Consider the following 17248-nt stretch of genomic DNA (forward strand, 5'->3'; position numbering starts at 1 on the left):
TCCTCCAATTGTTCATTATTACATGTTTTATTCATAAAATCCGTGCTTTCTCCGCAAAGAATGATTAATCTCTTTAATTTATTCAAAGAGACAAACGAATTGATTCGTGTCGTTTCAGCGATTGAATTGTTCATTACGGGTTTGAGTAACGGAAGGAACTTTTCCGAATCGTTCGCGAGTTGTCAGGTGGCGCTCACCTGGAAGCCGTCGTAAGTCCACGAGCCGAACTTCATTACGCATGTTTGTTCGTCGAAAGGAAAATATTCGACATCGATCTCGCAGGAAGACTTATAAATCGCCGGCGGCTTCCACTCGACCCTACCCGTGTAATTGAGAGTCGCCTTCGTCGCCAGCGTCACCTCGAAGTTACCGTCGGCGCTGTGCGGAACGTAAGCAATCATTTATTATTTGACCGATGCACAAATCGCTGATGACAAATCGCTGCTTCGAGGAAAACTTACTTGTTGTATAAAACTATATCGGGCCTCCATATATGATCCGACGGTACGTGCAGCATCTCCACCCCGCCGTACTCCTTCGGCTCCCATTTCAACTTATAATCATACCATGACTGCGAACAAAAAATTGATGCGACGTTACTCACTTCACTTTATTTAATTATTTAAGGAATAATAGTGGCGAAGCAATTGCCGCTTCGAAATAAAGTCTCTCCACTTTGAGGGGTTTTGCAAAAAGAAAGATATTGATAATTAAATTATTACAAAAAAAATTTACGATTACAAGTAATGCAAAATCGATATTACTCCTTCCGTAAATATCGTGAGGTTTTCTGCATTTTATGTTGTGCATAAAATAAGGGTGTTTTTCTTAGAAACTTGTATATGATATTCGTTATTGTATCCTAGTTCATGCATTTAAACGGGAAGCGACAAAGGATCGCGGTATCGAGAAATCGCTGAAGCCGCTTCACGTGCACCGAGGCAATATTTTGCAACTTTCCTCATCGAGAGTTAAGGCTAAAACGAAGAAATTTGCATACGCTAAACTTTCTCCTGTCCGTTCATCCCGACGATAAAAATTGTGTCCTGCGCGCTTTATTGAAAAATTTCAGTGCCATCAATCTACCCGACTTCGTGAAACAAAACTCATTTTACGGAATTTCGCAATAAGATTAAAAAAAAAATGTGCCGGATAAAAGGTCCACGGCGATTCGTTGTGCATCAAAGAAATCTGGTAACAAAAGTAAATGGGTCAAACTGTCATGACGGATTCTTGAACGCGAGTTTGAAGTCAGTCTTCTTTAATGAATCATCATTCGTCCCGCGCTTTTCACACAAATCGCAACATTTTATATAAAAATTAAAATTCTTACTTTTCAACGTCTAGTAACGAAGATCAAAGTCTTCTATTTTCAATTGTCAAGAGCCCACCGGCGGTGGGGCACTTTTTGCGAGGAAAGATCTCTCGAAAACGGTCGGAAGAATCTGACGTTGGAAAATTTTGTTCCTTTATTCCTCGCGGAGTTTTGATGCGAAAGCATTGTGCGCGCAAAAGACACGACCGCTTTTATTACTGGCACTTTTCCATTTGTGTCAGCGGAACGTCCGCGAGCGGCAGCGGATCCGCCGTTATCGCGGCCGCCGGTCGCCGGAAATGCACTTCCTTGGGGCGTGGACACAGCATTATGCGTGCGGCATGTCAAATATTAGCTCGGAGCCCTGAAGTCGCCCGCTTACGCGCCCCCGTGTATTTGCCAGCTAGAATATTACTTATGCCGTCGCGCGCAGTGTCGGATATGACGTGTATGCGCAAGATTCGGACCTGTGTTTGGCCGAACCAAAGGTAATGCTTAGTTAAATAGGCGAGTGCTCTAACTCCAGTGCGGTAACTTATTAAATATTCATCGCAAAATGACATACGAGCGGAATTCGCGGTGATCCTCGGCATTTGCAACACCGTAAAGTCGGGGATTAAATTTAACCGTAGAATGGACCGGATGTACGCTCACGGCGATATTCCATATCGATCTCGACTCCCCCCCGGCGCTTTTTCCGCGATAACTGAACAATGTAATTGCAATTTCTCGATTTTAGCCATTCAAACTTGGACGAATGACAACGAAACGTTTGCGCGGGAAATAATATTATTTCGGCAGAAAGAATTATCGCGATTATTGTAAAAGGACTTCCACGTCGCTCCACATAATATCGGCGAGCAGGTCGCTCGCAATGCGGACATTTTCAACCAAGTTGCACCGGCACGAACCGGTTAATCCCGTCGATAAATCGCGGCGGAATTAACATTTTCGTGCGCGAACTTCGCGATAACATTGATGCGTGACGGACCGCGGCGGATAGCCCGAACTTTCCGCTCGCTCGCTGGCATGGTGTTCGCTCGAATCTCCGAAATATATGCATGAACATCGACGACGGCGTGCTTGAGTTATACTAATATCGCGTATCTAATACTAATATTTGATGTCCGCTGATGGGGTTTCGGCGTTTCACTGATAGAAATCGCCGGATATGCTGAGCCGTGAATCCCCGTAATGATTCATAAAGTTTAATCACGTTTCGTACAAACAAAGCTCCTCGTTAATTGTCATCATCATAGTTAATCTAAACAATCAACTATATGTTATTATTTTCCATTCGGATTTATCTAGTTTGAGAATTATTGAACAAAAATTCAAGAAATAAAATGATAGAGGTGTTGTAAAAGCCAACGCGAGTCGGAATAAATCAAAATTTGTGAAAAAATTGGCTTTTTTGTTCGTTTCAATCCTAACTCTAATATAAATTTCAATTTATTTTGACTTTATTTCCATTATTGAACCGTCATCTATTCCATTTTATTTTCCAATTGTTTTTCAATCGTACACAATAATTAAAAAATTTTGATGTGTGTACTCAAATATCTAACAAAAAAGGTATACGACGAAAAAACAACGCGCGTATAGAAAAATTATGACTGTACAATATATATGCAAAATTAATATGCAGAATTAAAATAAGTCTTAGTGTATTGAATTTCTACACCATATAATTTTTTTTATACTTCTACCGAATATTTTTCGACTAGAAATTTATGTATAACAACTTTCACGGATAATCGACTTCGTTTGTCTTCTTTGAGCTCTTAGCAACAGCTTTTAAAAGATTTTTCACGCGACACCTCGCAATCGCGATACGAGATATCTACCGTTTAATGACCCGATTTCCCTGTCGCTAGCCGCGTATTTATTACACGAATTTATTTCGTGCCCGCTGTATGTCGCAGGAGGAAAAAACGGTTGCGCACATGGCGAATCTATCTATCTTACGTAATCCAGCATTTGAAAGTGGGTTGCACGGTTCACCGGAGTTATTTTCTGGCTTTTCGGTCCGGAAGCTTTTCTGTCCGATCTTCGCTTCTGCGTTCGTACGCGTACGAAAATCCGCGCGTACGTATATATATGTGTGTATATACATATATGTAGACGCATGCTGAAACTTGTCATCGACAGAAGGCAGTTGTGAATATTTATTTTCCACATGGACGATGATCGGCCATCATCGATGGAATTTTCAGCGGAAGTTCGAAGTCGCCGTAATCGAAAATTGCTACAATTTATCCCGCCGTTGGCCTTCTCGCGAAATTATTATGGAAAATCGAAATTATACAGAAAGCGAGTAATATCAATGTTCGATAATTGCAATTTTTGCCATGTAAATTTATTCCATTCGGCATTGTTATATGTTTAATGATATTTTATAATTATCGATTTTCCATAATTTCGATAATGCGATTTTAGAATATATTACCTGCTCGACCCAGAGGTTTGTCGTCATGATCTGATTCTTCAAATTCTGCAAGAGAATAATTTTGTGAGAATACATCGCGTGTGCCTGCTCTGAAAATATGTCGCAACATTTCGGTATGAGCTGATATATCTCGTGCTCTTTCGAGATGATTAAAAAGTAAATAGCACACATGTTTATATCAGCGGCACCCGTTGCAATATTTATCATTACGAAGTATAGAATATACGTCCACAATACAATTTTTCTTTAAATAATTTTGTTATTTAAAGAAGAAAGAACTTAACAATAAATATTTTTAAAAATTTCACGCTCGATATTAATATTTAAATATATTGATATTTGATGTTTTGCTTATGCAAATTCCATTTGTGTTCTTTCTTTTCATTCAACAAGTAATGTTGTGCGAGGATTGTATTTCTTACCACGTCGATGAGCTGCGAAAGCTTGAGCTTTATTTTAACGGTGAGGGCGTCTGTGACGTTGACCACTGGACGAACCAGCTTGTTGTAGTTCGACAGGAGGTCGTCGTATAATCGTTTCGCGTCTGGATTTCCTGAGCATCCTGAAAATATAGAGATACGCGTCCTAAATTTGAATGCCGTCTAAAAGGGGAGCTTCTCGTACCGAGATAAAATTTTGCATGTCTTTATATAGCGAACAAAATTAGCTTAACATATAACAAATAAAGCACCGAACGAAATATAAGATCGAAATAATATCTCACCGACACGGCCGCGTGCGCATAAATTAGAAGACAATTAATTTTCATCTTATTTATTACTTTAGGCCGTTGTCTCGAATTTTGTGCGAACTTTCTACACTTTTCATTATATTTTTTCGTGATGATGTGACTCGAAGTTAGTTTTGCGAAGTTTAGTGTTAATATCGCGATGCACGGTTGGTTGCCGATAAACGAAGCGAAAACAAGTCTCCGAAGGGACGCGGGGAATGGAAAAGCGGGAAATATTTCGCCGGAAGGCAGATATCAAAGGAAGGGAGACAGCCGTGGATGGTTTATCCACGTAACAGGACAGCTCGGTAATTCCGCTCCGTAGTTTTCCCATTATCCGTGCCCATGTGAGCGTGCCGTGTGGATTCCGCTTTGCGCATATTTAACCCTTTGCCGTACGGCAGTACATAAAGTGTTGCCGTCATTACAAAGACCACACACACATACACAGCCACGCGGGGGCAATACCGACTGGATATACGTGCCAACGTCTGAACTGTTCTCCATTCATTTGTAATTTCAAGGTAAAATATTAAGCCCATGGATCTGCGTATAACGCTGCAAATCGCCGTTAATCTTGCGAAGCTCCCCAACAGCGGTCTGAACAGTGTACGAGAAAAGATCAAAGGGTAATTCAAAATCATAATCCCCGATGCTTACTCGACGCGCTCAACGACCGCATCACGAAATCGCGCGTCTGAAATTCAACGGTACAAAAAAATGCACGGACAATTTTTAGCATCGCGTCTTGAGGATCAATACACGCGGGATCCGCGAGAGAAACTATAATTTATCCATCGTCGTCGAATCGAGGAAGCTCCATTTTTCAACGTCGAATTGGCGCGGATTAAAGGGACGGCAAAAATTTTCTCACCCGTCTCGCGCGAGACGCGGACGTGTCGATATCACGTTATTACGATAAAATCGCCGTTACATTATTTATTACGCTCACACGTCACTTTATCGCCGTTTTATGAGCTCTTGCAAGCAACGCGCGCAGTGATTTTAATTTTAAACCCGAGCCAGTCGGGGTCTCCTCATATATTGGGCGATAAGGAAACTGGATGTAAGACACACCGGGATATAATCATAATCATAAGACCGAAGTGGCCCGTAAAAGTATCGACAGTGATGTTCTTGGGTATTTTTCTGCCTGGTCCAAATCCATTCTGTTCTAAAAATACTAAATAAACTAAAATACCAACAACTTCCGAACATTAAAACAATGCGCTGAAACTGTAAGAGAAAATTGTTGTAATATTTAAGCAGAATGAGCTTTTTAATATTTTATTACCGCATTATTTTTGTAACGCTTTGATATGCATTAAAATTTTGCCACAAATATTTGATAACGTGATAAAAAATTCGGAATGTTTCTTATTTATACGTTTACATCTGCAATTATGGTTAACAAATGAATACTCACTGAGCAATAATGTAACTAGCATCTGATAATTACGCGTGCGATTACGTTAAAATTAATTGTCCGAGCATGGTGCTTAAAAGCTTCGGAATCGTGTCGTTCACTCCATTCAACTGTATTCGCGCGCGTTTTTCTCGGTAAAAAAAGAAAAAAAAAGCATTACAACCGCCACGCGAGTGCATTTCACAGTGAGAGCAGCGCGCAGAAATGCGACCATAAACGCGGACGACCCGTTACGTGCATCCGTGGTACTCGCTAACCGATAGTGTACGCATCTCACAAACCACAAGCATATTCATGATAATGCACAGCACAGCACATTTGTGTGGATCACAGTGACATCGGGCCCGCAAACACACACTGCCGGGACACAGAAAACGCTTTACGAGCCCGAAGTAGTAGACTCAACGTTTGCACGCACGTATATCCATGTCATTATTCGCATATGCACGCGAGAGTAATATCCGTCTATGTTTATGTATGCAGGTTTTTTGCGAAACGGAGAGAAATATTAATAAAAGATGTTTTGATTTTTCAGATACGAGAATAAATCGACAACCAGAATCGTAAGCTCTTTTTCGAACAGAAAAATAAAAATTCACGAGAAACCTAAACTTCAAATTTTTCCCTTTTCTTGACAATTTAACTTAGCGCGGTTCAAAATTTAGGCCCGCAATTTTGTGAATTGTACAATCTACAAGCGAAATCGATTATTTATTAGTTTCGGAGTAACCGAAAATTGGAAATATTTACGCGATTAATTAATATTTTGAGAAAATGAGTGAATAATTATGCGATGTATTTCACGTAGGTAAAACGAGCTGGAATATTCGAAGCGATAAGACCAAATTTTCCGGCGATTAGTATGAGTGGATTAATAAGAGCTGGATTGATCGCGGGTACCTGATATGAGCACCAACACTATCCACATGATCCCCACCAGGCTCTTCATCATGTCATTGTGTCACGTCCACCTCATTTCTTCTCGCCTTCGTGCGCTCCAGACCCCTCAGTTTTTGCACTGCAATAAAAGAAGGATGATTGACCAATCATAAGAACGCTATCGGGTCGTCTTACATCATCCATAAATAATATCTAGTCTCCTTTTCTCGTTTTCTTACAACGCGTATCACATTTTTATCACATCTTACGGGGCGAAAGATTGCCGTTTCTATACTTAATAAAGACGAATGACACTTTTATATACAGAAATAATATAAAATGTGTATAAATGTGCATTAATATCGCTGTCTAAATATTTTCATCTTTAAAAACAGGTTTTAGAGTAAATCGGAAATAGATCGATTAATTAAAATTCATCTTTAGACTCACTTTCGTATTTTCTATTCGAGCAATAAAGACGCAACATTATTGCATGACAGTATTAAAAAATTGGGGGGATTCAACATTCGCTTAACAGGAGCATTGAAATTCAACAGGCTTAATTACGCGTTGATCGCGAAAGCCATTGTAATTTATTACAATGGCGCAGTACCGGCCGAAGTGAATAAGGAAAGAACACGAAAGACGTCGGCCCGTGAATTATGAACAGGTAATTGCGGGCTATCGCGAAAACTTACGATCGTTTTTGCGCTTGTGCGCGAATATATTCAAACGATGCCGATTAAGCGCGCGATAAGTAACTATGCGCGCGAGAGGTATGTGATTTTTTTTTCGAAAATTACAACAATTCAAATGCCACTGATTTCTAAAAATCAATTACACAATTCCAATAACTACCGATAAAACAAGTGAACAGTAATAAATCTTGGATTATATTTTATCCGTTCTCGAATTAGTCTTCCAAACAAAAAAGATTATCTGAACTCGAACGATAGACGACTTGTATTCGAAGTAGACATGATATTTTTGCCGAAAGACACCGAAATCTAAATTCTCACAGTGAATGGTTCCCGCCGCGATCGCAACAACGGCGTATAATTTTCTGTGTTTGCTTTGTGCAAAATAGATATTTGATTCATGGTTTTTACGAGCGAGCTGGAGCTTCACGCGCCGTTATCGGTGCCAATTTTCGTGCCGGTAGATTTATGGCAGTCGTAAGAATCGCATTACGCGATGTCGGATCCTCTCTGCATTTTGATATTTTTGCAGGTGACACGCGACGGCTGACGCCAATTATTGCCGCGATTCCGGGATTCCTGCAAATTTTCTAAATTCCGAAAATTCCACTGTGAAATCTCTTCTCGCAAATATTCCAATCTTTCATCAGAGGCAATTGTGAATTTTCATTAACACGATCCACGAGTTTTATAAAATCTTTTTACTTTTTAAGTCACTTTTTTCCACTCGTGTAAAAAAAAAATGGCAAGAGAACGTCGAGCGCAAGGAACAAAACCCGCCGCCTGAATTCGTTCTGCCTGACGCTGCAGGCGTATTTTTTTTCACTTACCCGTTTGTGTAACGCGCGTAACGGCGGTGTTGCTCGCGTACATATGTATCCACCATCCGGCGGAAGTGGATCTGGGCGCAGAGAAAACCGACTTGAGCTTGAAATTGCAAAAAAGTCCGCGCGCGCGGACAATGTCGTTTATATTCGCGAAAAGAGAGTCTTCTCTTTCCCTTCTCTTTTCCCCTTCTTCTATCTATATCTATTTCTCCTTTTATTTTCAGCTATCTGTCTTTCCCTCCCCCGTCCATTCTCGCCGATTATTCTTACCGGCGCATCTATATTCTTCCTCCCCTTCCCCCCCCCTCCACCCGCTTCTTTTTCCTCTTTTTCTTCTCACCTACGTCGATCCCGTTCCACTCGCTGCGTCGCGACGTCGTTTTCGCGCGTTTGCCACCCGCGAACGGTCGCATGAGCATTTCGTGACCTGATTTTCGTGAACTCGCTGGAAACGCTGGAGGTTCTCGAAGAAGTGGCACAATGTAGGGATTACGAAATAATATGCCAGTGTGTTTCGGGCTGTGTTTCCTATTGGCTGCGTTAACTCCTCCGATATAACGAAGCGATTAGCCGTGACACGAATGGTTTTGTTTCCGTGGGGCTCCCCTTCCGCCATGCACGTCCGTTTTATTCCGTAAATGTTACGTAATATCCTACGGTCTTTTTTACAGAGTTAAGAAATTTTACCGGCGAAAAAGAATTGACAATCGGGTTTGTAAGGTCGCGGGTCATCGCTGATCGGTAATAAGTTTCTTTCAGGAAGAAAAAAATAAAAAAAGAAACACATTTGACAACTATAACTCCTTTTCAAATACGTTTCCGTGAAACCGCGTTCTTTTTTCTTTTCTTTTTTTGCGCGCGGAGCAAACGATATATCCATCTCGGAGGTTTTGGAAATCCGGAAATCCATATCGGGCAATCGTTCGCAAATCGCGGGGAAACGGGCTTTTCTGGCGCGAGATAGATGACGGGCCGGGCGGTTGGCCGGCCGTGTGAGTGGCAGGCACTTATTATTATCGGTTATTCAGTTCCGCGAGTGCCAATATTCTGTTATGCGCAACCCGGCGCGTCAGTCCAGCGGCTGGTTGGCTGGCAACATCTCGCCGCCCGGTCATCTCTTGTCCGCTCTCTGCATCCATTATTCGCGCGGCACAGCCGACTAGCCAGCCGGACCGGAGTTGCATTTTTCCGCACGAAGCCCCGATACCCGGTTTGGCAATATCGCTGTGGCGTCGCGTACGATAAAATTGCACAGTGTATACAGGTTGTTCTAGAAACTCGCACTTTTCATTTGTCGATTCTCTCGTCAATCCGCGGTCGATCTTTTTTCCAGTACAAATGTCGACGAAGGCGAAAAAATAAATGTTTTGCACAAACTCTTGAATTTTTAATATTAGACTATTTTCACAATTACATACGTTTAGAAATTGGATAATAAAAAGTTTAAAGAAAGACGATTTATTATTAAAGTCCTTTTAATTGTAATATTTAAAAAAATATGTAGTCGCGTAAATAAGTCAAATGTCTTTTTAACTGATTAAAAATCTGTTGAATGCAATCTATTTAAAAAATTAAACAGAGAATTGTGTTCAAATTTCAATAATTAGTTTTTTTCGCAAGATCCTTCATTTTCAGTCATTTATTATGGTTTCACGATGTTTTTGTAAAAGACGATATCGGTTTCAAGTTGATCAAAGAATCCGCGTGTACAAAGTGGTTCAGTAAATCTGCGACACCCTGTATATATGTACACACAGTTTTTACAATTGATAACAGAAACCCTCTATCTCGTGTGCGGCGCACGGTATACGACGAAATGAGAACTCGACAGGCCATTAATCGATGCGCAATCGAACTCGATCTACGTGTAAAATTCCAGGAGCTTTCAGTGAAAACAATTCAGCAACCCGATCTTCATCAACGGCCATATATTGCGCGGCATGTAATGGTCGACGAATGCGCCAACGTTTATTTTGCTTCGCTTGCCTTATTTTCATTCTATGCAGAAAAGTTCAGTTACCGATTGTAAACATATTTCACGTTGAAACTCGCGAAAATTGCGACGCGTGAAGGCCGGGATATTATGAAATTTTCGTTTCGAGGGAAGATGGCTTCAAAATTTCATCAAGAATACCATCTTACCTCCGTAACTCAATTTTTTAAGACAATCTGTACGAGAATACACTTGACCCGGGACACGTTATAGTGCGTCCTCCTCGTGCTAATATTACCAAGAAAATAGCGCGAAAGAAACAAGATAGGCGCGATTAATATGCAAATTTTGACAGCGGACACGTATCCGGATTGCTGTCGCGCCTCGCTCCAGAATCGTTTAGGAAACTTCACGTTCCCTTCATTCCCGTCGGAAAGTTATTTCTGCAACGTGGCCCCGGGATCGATAAACCCCGAACCCGTCCGTCGCTCTGGCCATGCCCGGCACTTTCGCGGGCTTGAGAGATGGATAATTATCTACGTACGAGCAAGAAGCTCTTTAAATGGCTTTTCCAGGATTCGCTTTCTTTCCCCGTCGCCGCGCGTGTCAGTGACAAAGCTGACTAGTTAAATGAGCTTCCTCGTTAATCTTGGCATGCCGAGAATGTGTAAAATGCACGCATACAAATGCGTATCGAAGAGCAAATCGGGCAAACAGAGATGCAAGAGTTTCGAATTTATGAATATTCAATTACTTCGTTTGCAAAAATTTAACATATTAAAATTATATTCATCGGAAAAATAATACTTTTTGCGAATATTAATTCATTGATTTGCACATATTTAAATTTTGTTTATTTTACCTCTGTATTTTCTGGTGGAAAAATTTACCGCTGATTGTCGCAAATTTTTTACTTGGCAATCCTTAACGACAGTTTAACCTATTTAACTGATGATTACGTAAGCGACGCGCACGATTGTTACCGCAGCGACGTTATTAGATTCATAAATCTTATTACTGCTGTTAAGGAACAGTGCCTTCAGCCTCCGCAATTAACTTTTGCGGATTAACTACGCCCCATAGCGATCCATCCACGGATGCGGCACGCAAATTTATTGCGGTGTCTAAACATATTAATTATATATAAACAGCTATTAAACTGCGCACAAATTATCTCCTCAAATACACCACTAATTATAACAGACTCGAGATAAGTACCGAACGTTTTGAAGAGATTTTGAAAATAATTTTTAACAAGTTTAAAAATAAAATCATGCTTTACAGTCTGCTATTATTTTGCTCGCGTAAATGGAATCATAAAATAATTTTTTTTTTTCGTAATAATTATTGAATTAAAACTGTATGAAATTTTATAATTTTATTTTTTAAATGCGCGCATAACGTATCGAATATCAATCTTTAAAAATAATAATACATGTGTTGATATATTTTATATTTTTATGTGTCATATATTTTACGATAAATATAAATTTTTAGACAATTATGATACAATACGCGCATTTCGATCCCGACTTGAAATTCAGTTAACCAGATGTGCCCCGATAATCCGAATATCCTCTCGCATTAATTAATCCGGATTACAGTGGTTGCGCGCACCCAGTGTCGACTCCAGCGTACAAAAATCGCGCTCCCGGGAGTTATCGGGCATTATCGGCTTCGGGCTCTGAATTTTACGGCATGTCGCGAGCGTAACGTAAAACACGATGCTCTCTTTCCGCGCGGTCCTGAGGGAGAAACATAAATTCGACACTCGAGACCGTGTGTCTGCGAGCCTCATTGCGGATCGCTTTACAAATGGTCTAATAAAACGGAACGTCGGTTACGGACCGATCGCGAGCGCAGCCAGGAGAATTGATAATTAATCTGTCTGTCGCGACCGCTCGTGCAAATTCTCACGGTTGCGATCGATCGAAATTGCAAAGCGAGCGCGGGCCGCGGTGTCATACGATGTAGGCAGCGACGAAGTCTCGGCCGCGGTGTTGGCGCGCGTTTTTAATAAAAATGTATGATGTACCGTAAAAAAATTACGATCCATAGCCGAGCCGAGCCGAGCATGAACAAGCGACCCCTTTTACAAAACCGGCTGCTCGCAAAAATTTTTCTCGCAACGTGTTCGCCGTAGGCGAATTTTTGCTCTTTATTTTTCTCGTTTGAGCATAGAGATCCATCGACGGTAAAAAAATGCACACAGGCGCAACATAACAGCTTCTAATAACGTGCAATAATAATAACGTCGGCTGGAAGATACGAACTTTACGGCGTTTAACTTGATGTTGATTAATGAGCTTACCAAGCTTCAGCGTCGCGACTCGATTAACTGGAATAATTAATTCTTAAGTATGTCTATTAGAAAAGTGTTTAAAGTGTTCGAAATAAGTTAATTATAATGCTACTTGTCAGTGAAGAATCTTAGAAAGACTAACATTTTTGACAATCACGCGTATTATTGTTAAATTTTGACACACGAATTATCGGCGATTAAATATTACCGGCGATTCCTTTTCCGGAATTCAAGCGATATCGAGACCGTGTTTTCGTGAAAGTCGTTGACATTGATTTTTTCGAAATGACTCATCACCTTATTACTCGTAATAGAGATTCGTCCATTGATGGGCGATGATTTATTGCGGCCGAGTCAACCAAAACTGATCTATCACTGTCTCGCGATAAAAGAGAGATAATCGCCAATGGTTAGTCGAACTCAAAACGATACTGCGATCATTGCGATAAACGTTGCACGAAAGTTCGAGATCTGTCAATAATTTGTTTAATTTTATTCGCGAAACACTCGCGTTAAATTATTTCTCCACGATTGACCCCACTCGAACCTTTGACTGGTTTCGCTTCGTTAGCGTTTGCGATCGGTCGAACGCTCGGACAACTCAAAGTTCAATTTTAGGAGTACACGATTCGCTTCGATACTTTCGAAGAAGATAATGATCGCCTCTCCGGACTACCGTGTAGTTTCACGGACTGAATAGTCGATACTTCGCTGCAATAATTGAACCCGGTCTCGGAAATAATGGAAGAATATGTTCCGCCGCGAGATGTGTTCGGCGGGATAAAAAATTCAATCGCCGTGGATTGTCGCGCGGATATATGTGCATATTATAAATAACCGCGTTCTCGAAAAAAAGGCGATTGACCTCAGCCAATATCGAATTTGCTGAAGCCGCTCGCAACGTAATTATTCAGATTACGCAATAACATCATTCTCATTCGCTTTTTCAGAACGCAATTAAAAACTGTGAGAAGGATATTAAAGCAGAAATATCTTTGATAAGATTACAGATCATTGTTCGATGGGTTTTCATTCACATTAAGCATGCATTTAAAACAGTAAATAATAAATGCATTATAATTAAATATAGCAAAAATAACGAGTATTGAAAATGGTGAAATGTAACAGGCACACAAACAATATCTCTAAACGATAATAATTAATATCGAAAATTCAATCATGGTGATTGCAACTAAATATTCACTAATAACTCAATCTCCTGTTTTCTTTGTCATGAAAATTCGATGTGCATATTTATATCACCCACGCGCGATTTGACGGTGTCTTTTTTAAAAAGAATGGAATACACGTTAAACGGCGGAGTTTCGTGTCTGGATTACGACGATGCTGCGTATGTGAATAATTATTAAATCCCATTCCAGGGGGAGAACGGATGTTTCGAAATTCCCGGAATTCGCCGTGTCTCACGAGATGTCTTTAATATTGTATCATTCCAGGAACTTCCGCTAGCATAGCGAAAGATACTTTGCGAAAGTTTCGATCTAAAATTCCGCCTCCATATTTAACGAACTACACATTAAGTAAACAACTATCTCGACAACGCAGTTATGATAAGAAAGAGAAAAAAATCTCAATGCATTTTATTAACTCTCCGTTATACTGACAGTACTATTCCGCGCTTGGAAAATACGGATAAAAATGGAGCCGTCGCGCAGTTAAAGGTTCGTGTTTGCAGGATTCTTCTTTAGTTTTTAGAGCGACGCATTTAATTTGGGAGGAGCATGTGCGCTTTACGAAATTAAATGCATTTATTAATTAAACGCGCCTCTGTGCCACTTTGTCCTGCCCATCGCGATGCGCAGCTTACGGTACGTAAGGTGTAACACATTAGATCAACGAACTTGTCGTGGTCGTCGGAAGGCGGAAATTCCTGGGCAATCCCGTCTACTAGATACGTCTTACTTCTCGTCGAGTAATCCCAGAAATGCTCCTTGAAATTCCAGAAATTCCGAGAAGAGTGAGAGAAACGGAGAATACTACTTGGGGAGGAAAGAGGAGGGAGGGGGGAGGGCTCGTCAGAGTGAAAAGCCGCCGACGGATACGCCGGCGAAACAAATTAAACATTTGCACGACGCGAAAATCATGAAATTAGATTACAGAAAGTCTTTTGATGTAAGCGCACTTTTAATGCGGAGCATTGCGCGGCAGCATTATGCAAAATGAATTAGTTTCACGGAAAGAAATAAAATATTCTTCAGCGCGAAGTGACACGCGCCTCCCGCGCTTTGCGTACGAAGCGAGAGGCAACTGGGATTACATGTTCGCTAATGCGCTATGTTAAGTCAGCAGCTAAATATTTCACTGCACCCCGCGTCACGATTAATAGCATTTATGTTCGCACAAAAAGTTTCACGCAACAGGTTGGGCCGCTTAACGCTCTGCGAGTGTATTTTGTAGCTTTATTAATGCAATACAATCCGTACGATCCGTGAATAGCTTTCCCCCCCCCCCTCTTTCCTTTTAATTTATTCGATTTCTAATTGATCGGAACTTTTGTTTGGAGTCGACGAATTCAGTCGATCCGAATCCGCCGGATTGAGATTCGCTAAATGACGGCTTATTCCGAATCCCAACGTCGTCGTAAGCGATTGTTATGCAATCGAGCGATTTGACTAACAATTCCGGCCTATGCGCTGCAAATACGAGAACGGTTGACAAACGGATCTCGCGATATAGGCGGAGAGGAGATCTCTTACACGCGGATAATTGAATATCGGCTGGAATATTCGGGGCGCGCGGACGGAATGGTAAAAGACGTTTGGAGATTCTGTGGGAATCCCGGCATGCAGCGCGGCATCGGTCCCCTATCTATCCCCCGTGTGATTTCGGCGGCGGAGCCGTGCAATCGGTGTCACTCGCGAAATCAATTCAGCTGCAGTTCGGCTCATGGAAAATGAAATACCCCCAAGCGCCGGCGGCGCGTCGCGTCTTTCGATCCGCTCGCCTTCGCGCGCGCTGAAACTTTTAGTGGCCTTTAGACGTCTAGATGAACAATCCGATTCGCCGGATTCGCTTGTCGATGATATATGTGAAAAGTTTCATAAACTCCCTAAATAAAAGCGTAGAAATAGATAGAGAAGATTGTCGAGGAGATATTTGAAATGTATACGTGATGTTAAATGCTAAATAATATCTTCGATTAAATTGAATGTGTAATGGCGTGTTTCTGTGAAAGATATACGATAAAATATAAATATCAATGTAGAACTTGCGTTTCACATTTCACTAGTTCCTTCGTTTCTAGAAACGTTTCCCTTTTTTTGCGAATCTCACATTTCACGTATATTTGCAACAACCATCTTTGACGCATCCATGGCTGTTACTTGATAGCGATACTACCTTCTTTGAGCATTGCACAGTGGTCCGGAAATTTTGGCGTGTTGATATTTACAGAGCATAACGATCGCTCGCGTTTTGCAGTGCAGCGACAGTAATAGGAACGCACTCAAAGACGCGTGCTCGCCTAGCACACACAATGTGTCGACCGATGCATGTCAACATATCGGCAATGTACATACTACGTTCAACGATATAGAAACTTATTCAACCGCAAGGAGGGCGATAAAACAATCGTGTGTCGATAAAAGAAGTTGGTGACGAGAACGTTGTGCGAAATCGTGGCATACAAAATTGTCGCCATTACTGCTATCTCATTTACGCATAATAATTCTATAATAATATTTTTATTGATCACAATATATAACTTCGTTCATAATATTTCGGTTTGAGAAAGTTTAATTTCTACAATTTCTAGCGAGAGAGAAACTGTAAATTAAAATTCAAAGCACAGACTTCAATTCGCAGTATTAGCAAGTAGATTTAATACAAAATTTTCTAATTTAAAAGAAAATTTTGTTTGTTAACTTTTATAATGGTTCATAGTAATTATACTCATTTTATGTAGTACATATGTAAAGAATCTGACGAGTATAATAAAGATACGTAAAAAAGATTTTTTTCCATTAAAAAATCTACTAATTTAATTTAAAATTTACGACTTGGAATTAAACTAAAAATGTAAAATTAAAAATGTAATAATTCTACGTAATTAAAAACAATTAGAGTAATTTGCAGAAATTTTCAATTTTAATAAATAATTTTGCTGCAACTCACTGTAACATGTAGAGTTCAATAGAACCGTAAAGACCGCGTATAATTAATAAAGAATTGAATCGCGGCTAAGCAAGGATCAACTAAAATTTTATATTTATTTCATGGGTTATGCGATGTATGTGGCAACTTTATTTCTCAAAAATTCTACGTAACATAAGCGGGATGTTTCTATAAATTCAGGAAAAAGAAAACAAAACGCAACGCTAGTGCAGCGAGGAAGAGACGAGCTTACGGTAAGAAATCCGGCTTCCCTGCTGCGCGGCTTGAGGCGTTCTTTGCGGGAAAAGGTTTCGGAACATATCCTCAATGGTCTGATCTAATGGAGATGGACTGCGACAATTGAGAGTTAATAAAATCAAGATACGGCGCGAGCGAATCGGGAGAAGCACATAACCGGGGATTTAGAAAACAAAGCGGAGGCGCCCGTAATTGCCCGATCGGGGGCTGTAAAAGGGCTGAGGTGAAGGAACAGGCGGTGTAGGTCGTACAAGAGTGAGGGGATGAGGGGGAGGGGGGAGGGAGACAGAAGGTGGAGAAAAAGGTAAGGCGGGAGAA

The 17248-nt window shown here is 40.7% G+C and overlaps 1 protein-coding gene across 8 annotated transcripts in view; it reads right to left on the reverse strand.

The window, feature by feature from the left end:
• LOC105677589 (acetylcholine receptor subunit alpha-like) overlaps nt 1-17248 on the reverse strand; it is a 66399-nt gene that overhangs the window by 7867 nt on the left and 41284 nt on the right. For all 8 annotated transcript variants that reach the window (XM_012376314.2, XM_067348865.1, XM_067348867.1 and 5 more), the window contains exons 3-7: nt 6821-6938; nt 4187-4326; nt 3765-3809; nt 462-571; nt 198-378 (exon numbers count right to left, since the gene is read on the reverse strand). In XM_012376314.2, coding sequence (XP_012231737.1) covers nt 198-378; nt 462-571; nt 3765-3809; nt 4187-4326; nt 6821-6872 — 528 coding nt within the window. In that variant the 5' untranslated portion in view covers nt 6873-6938. The remainder of the gene's footprint in view (nt 1-197; nt 379-461; nt 572-3764; nt 3810-4186; nt 4327-6820; nt 6939-17248) is intronic.

Source organism: Linepithema humile, chromosome 2, assembly GCF_040581485.1.
Source record: "Linepithema humile isolate Giens D197 chromosome 2, Lhum_UNIL_v1.0, whole genome shotgun sequence".
Lineage (NCBI taxonomy): Eukaryota > Metazoa > Arthropoda > Insecta > Hymenoptera > Formicidae > Linepithema > Linepithema humile.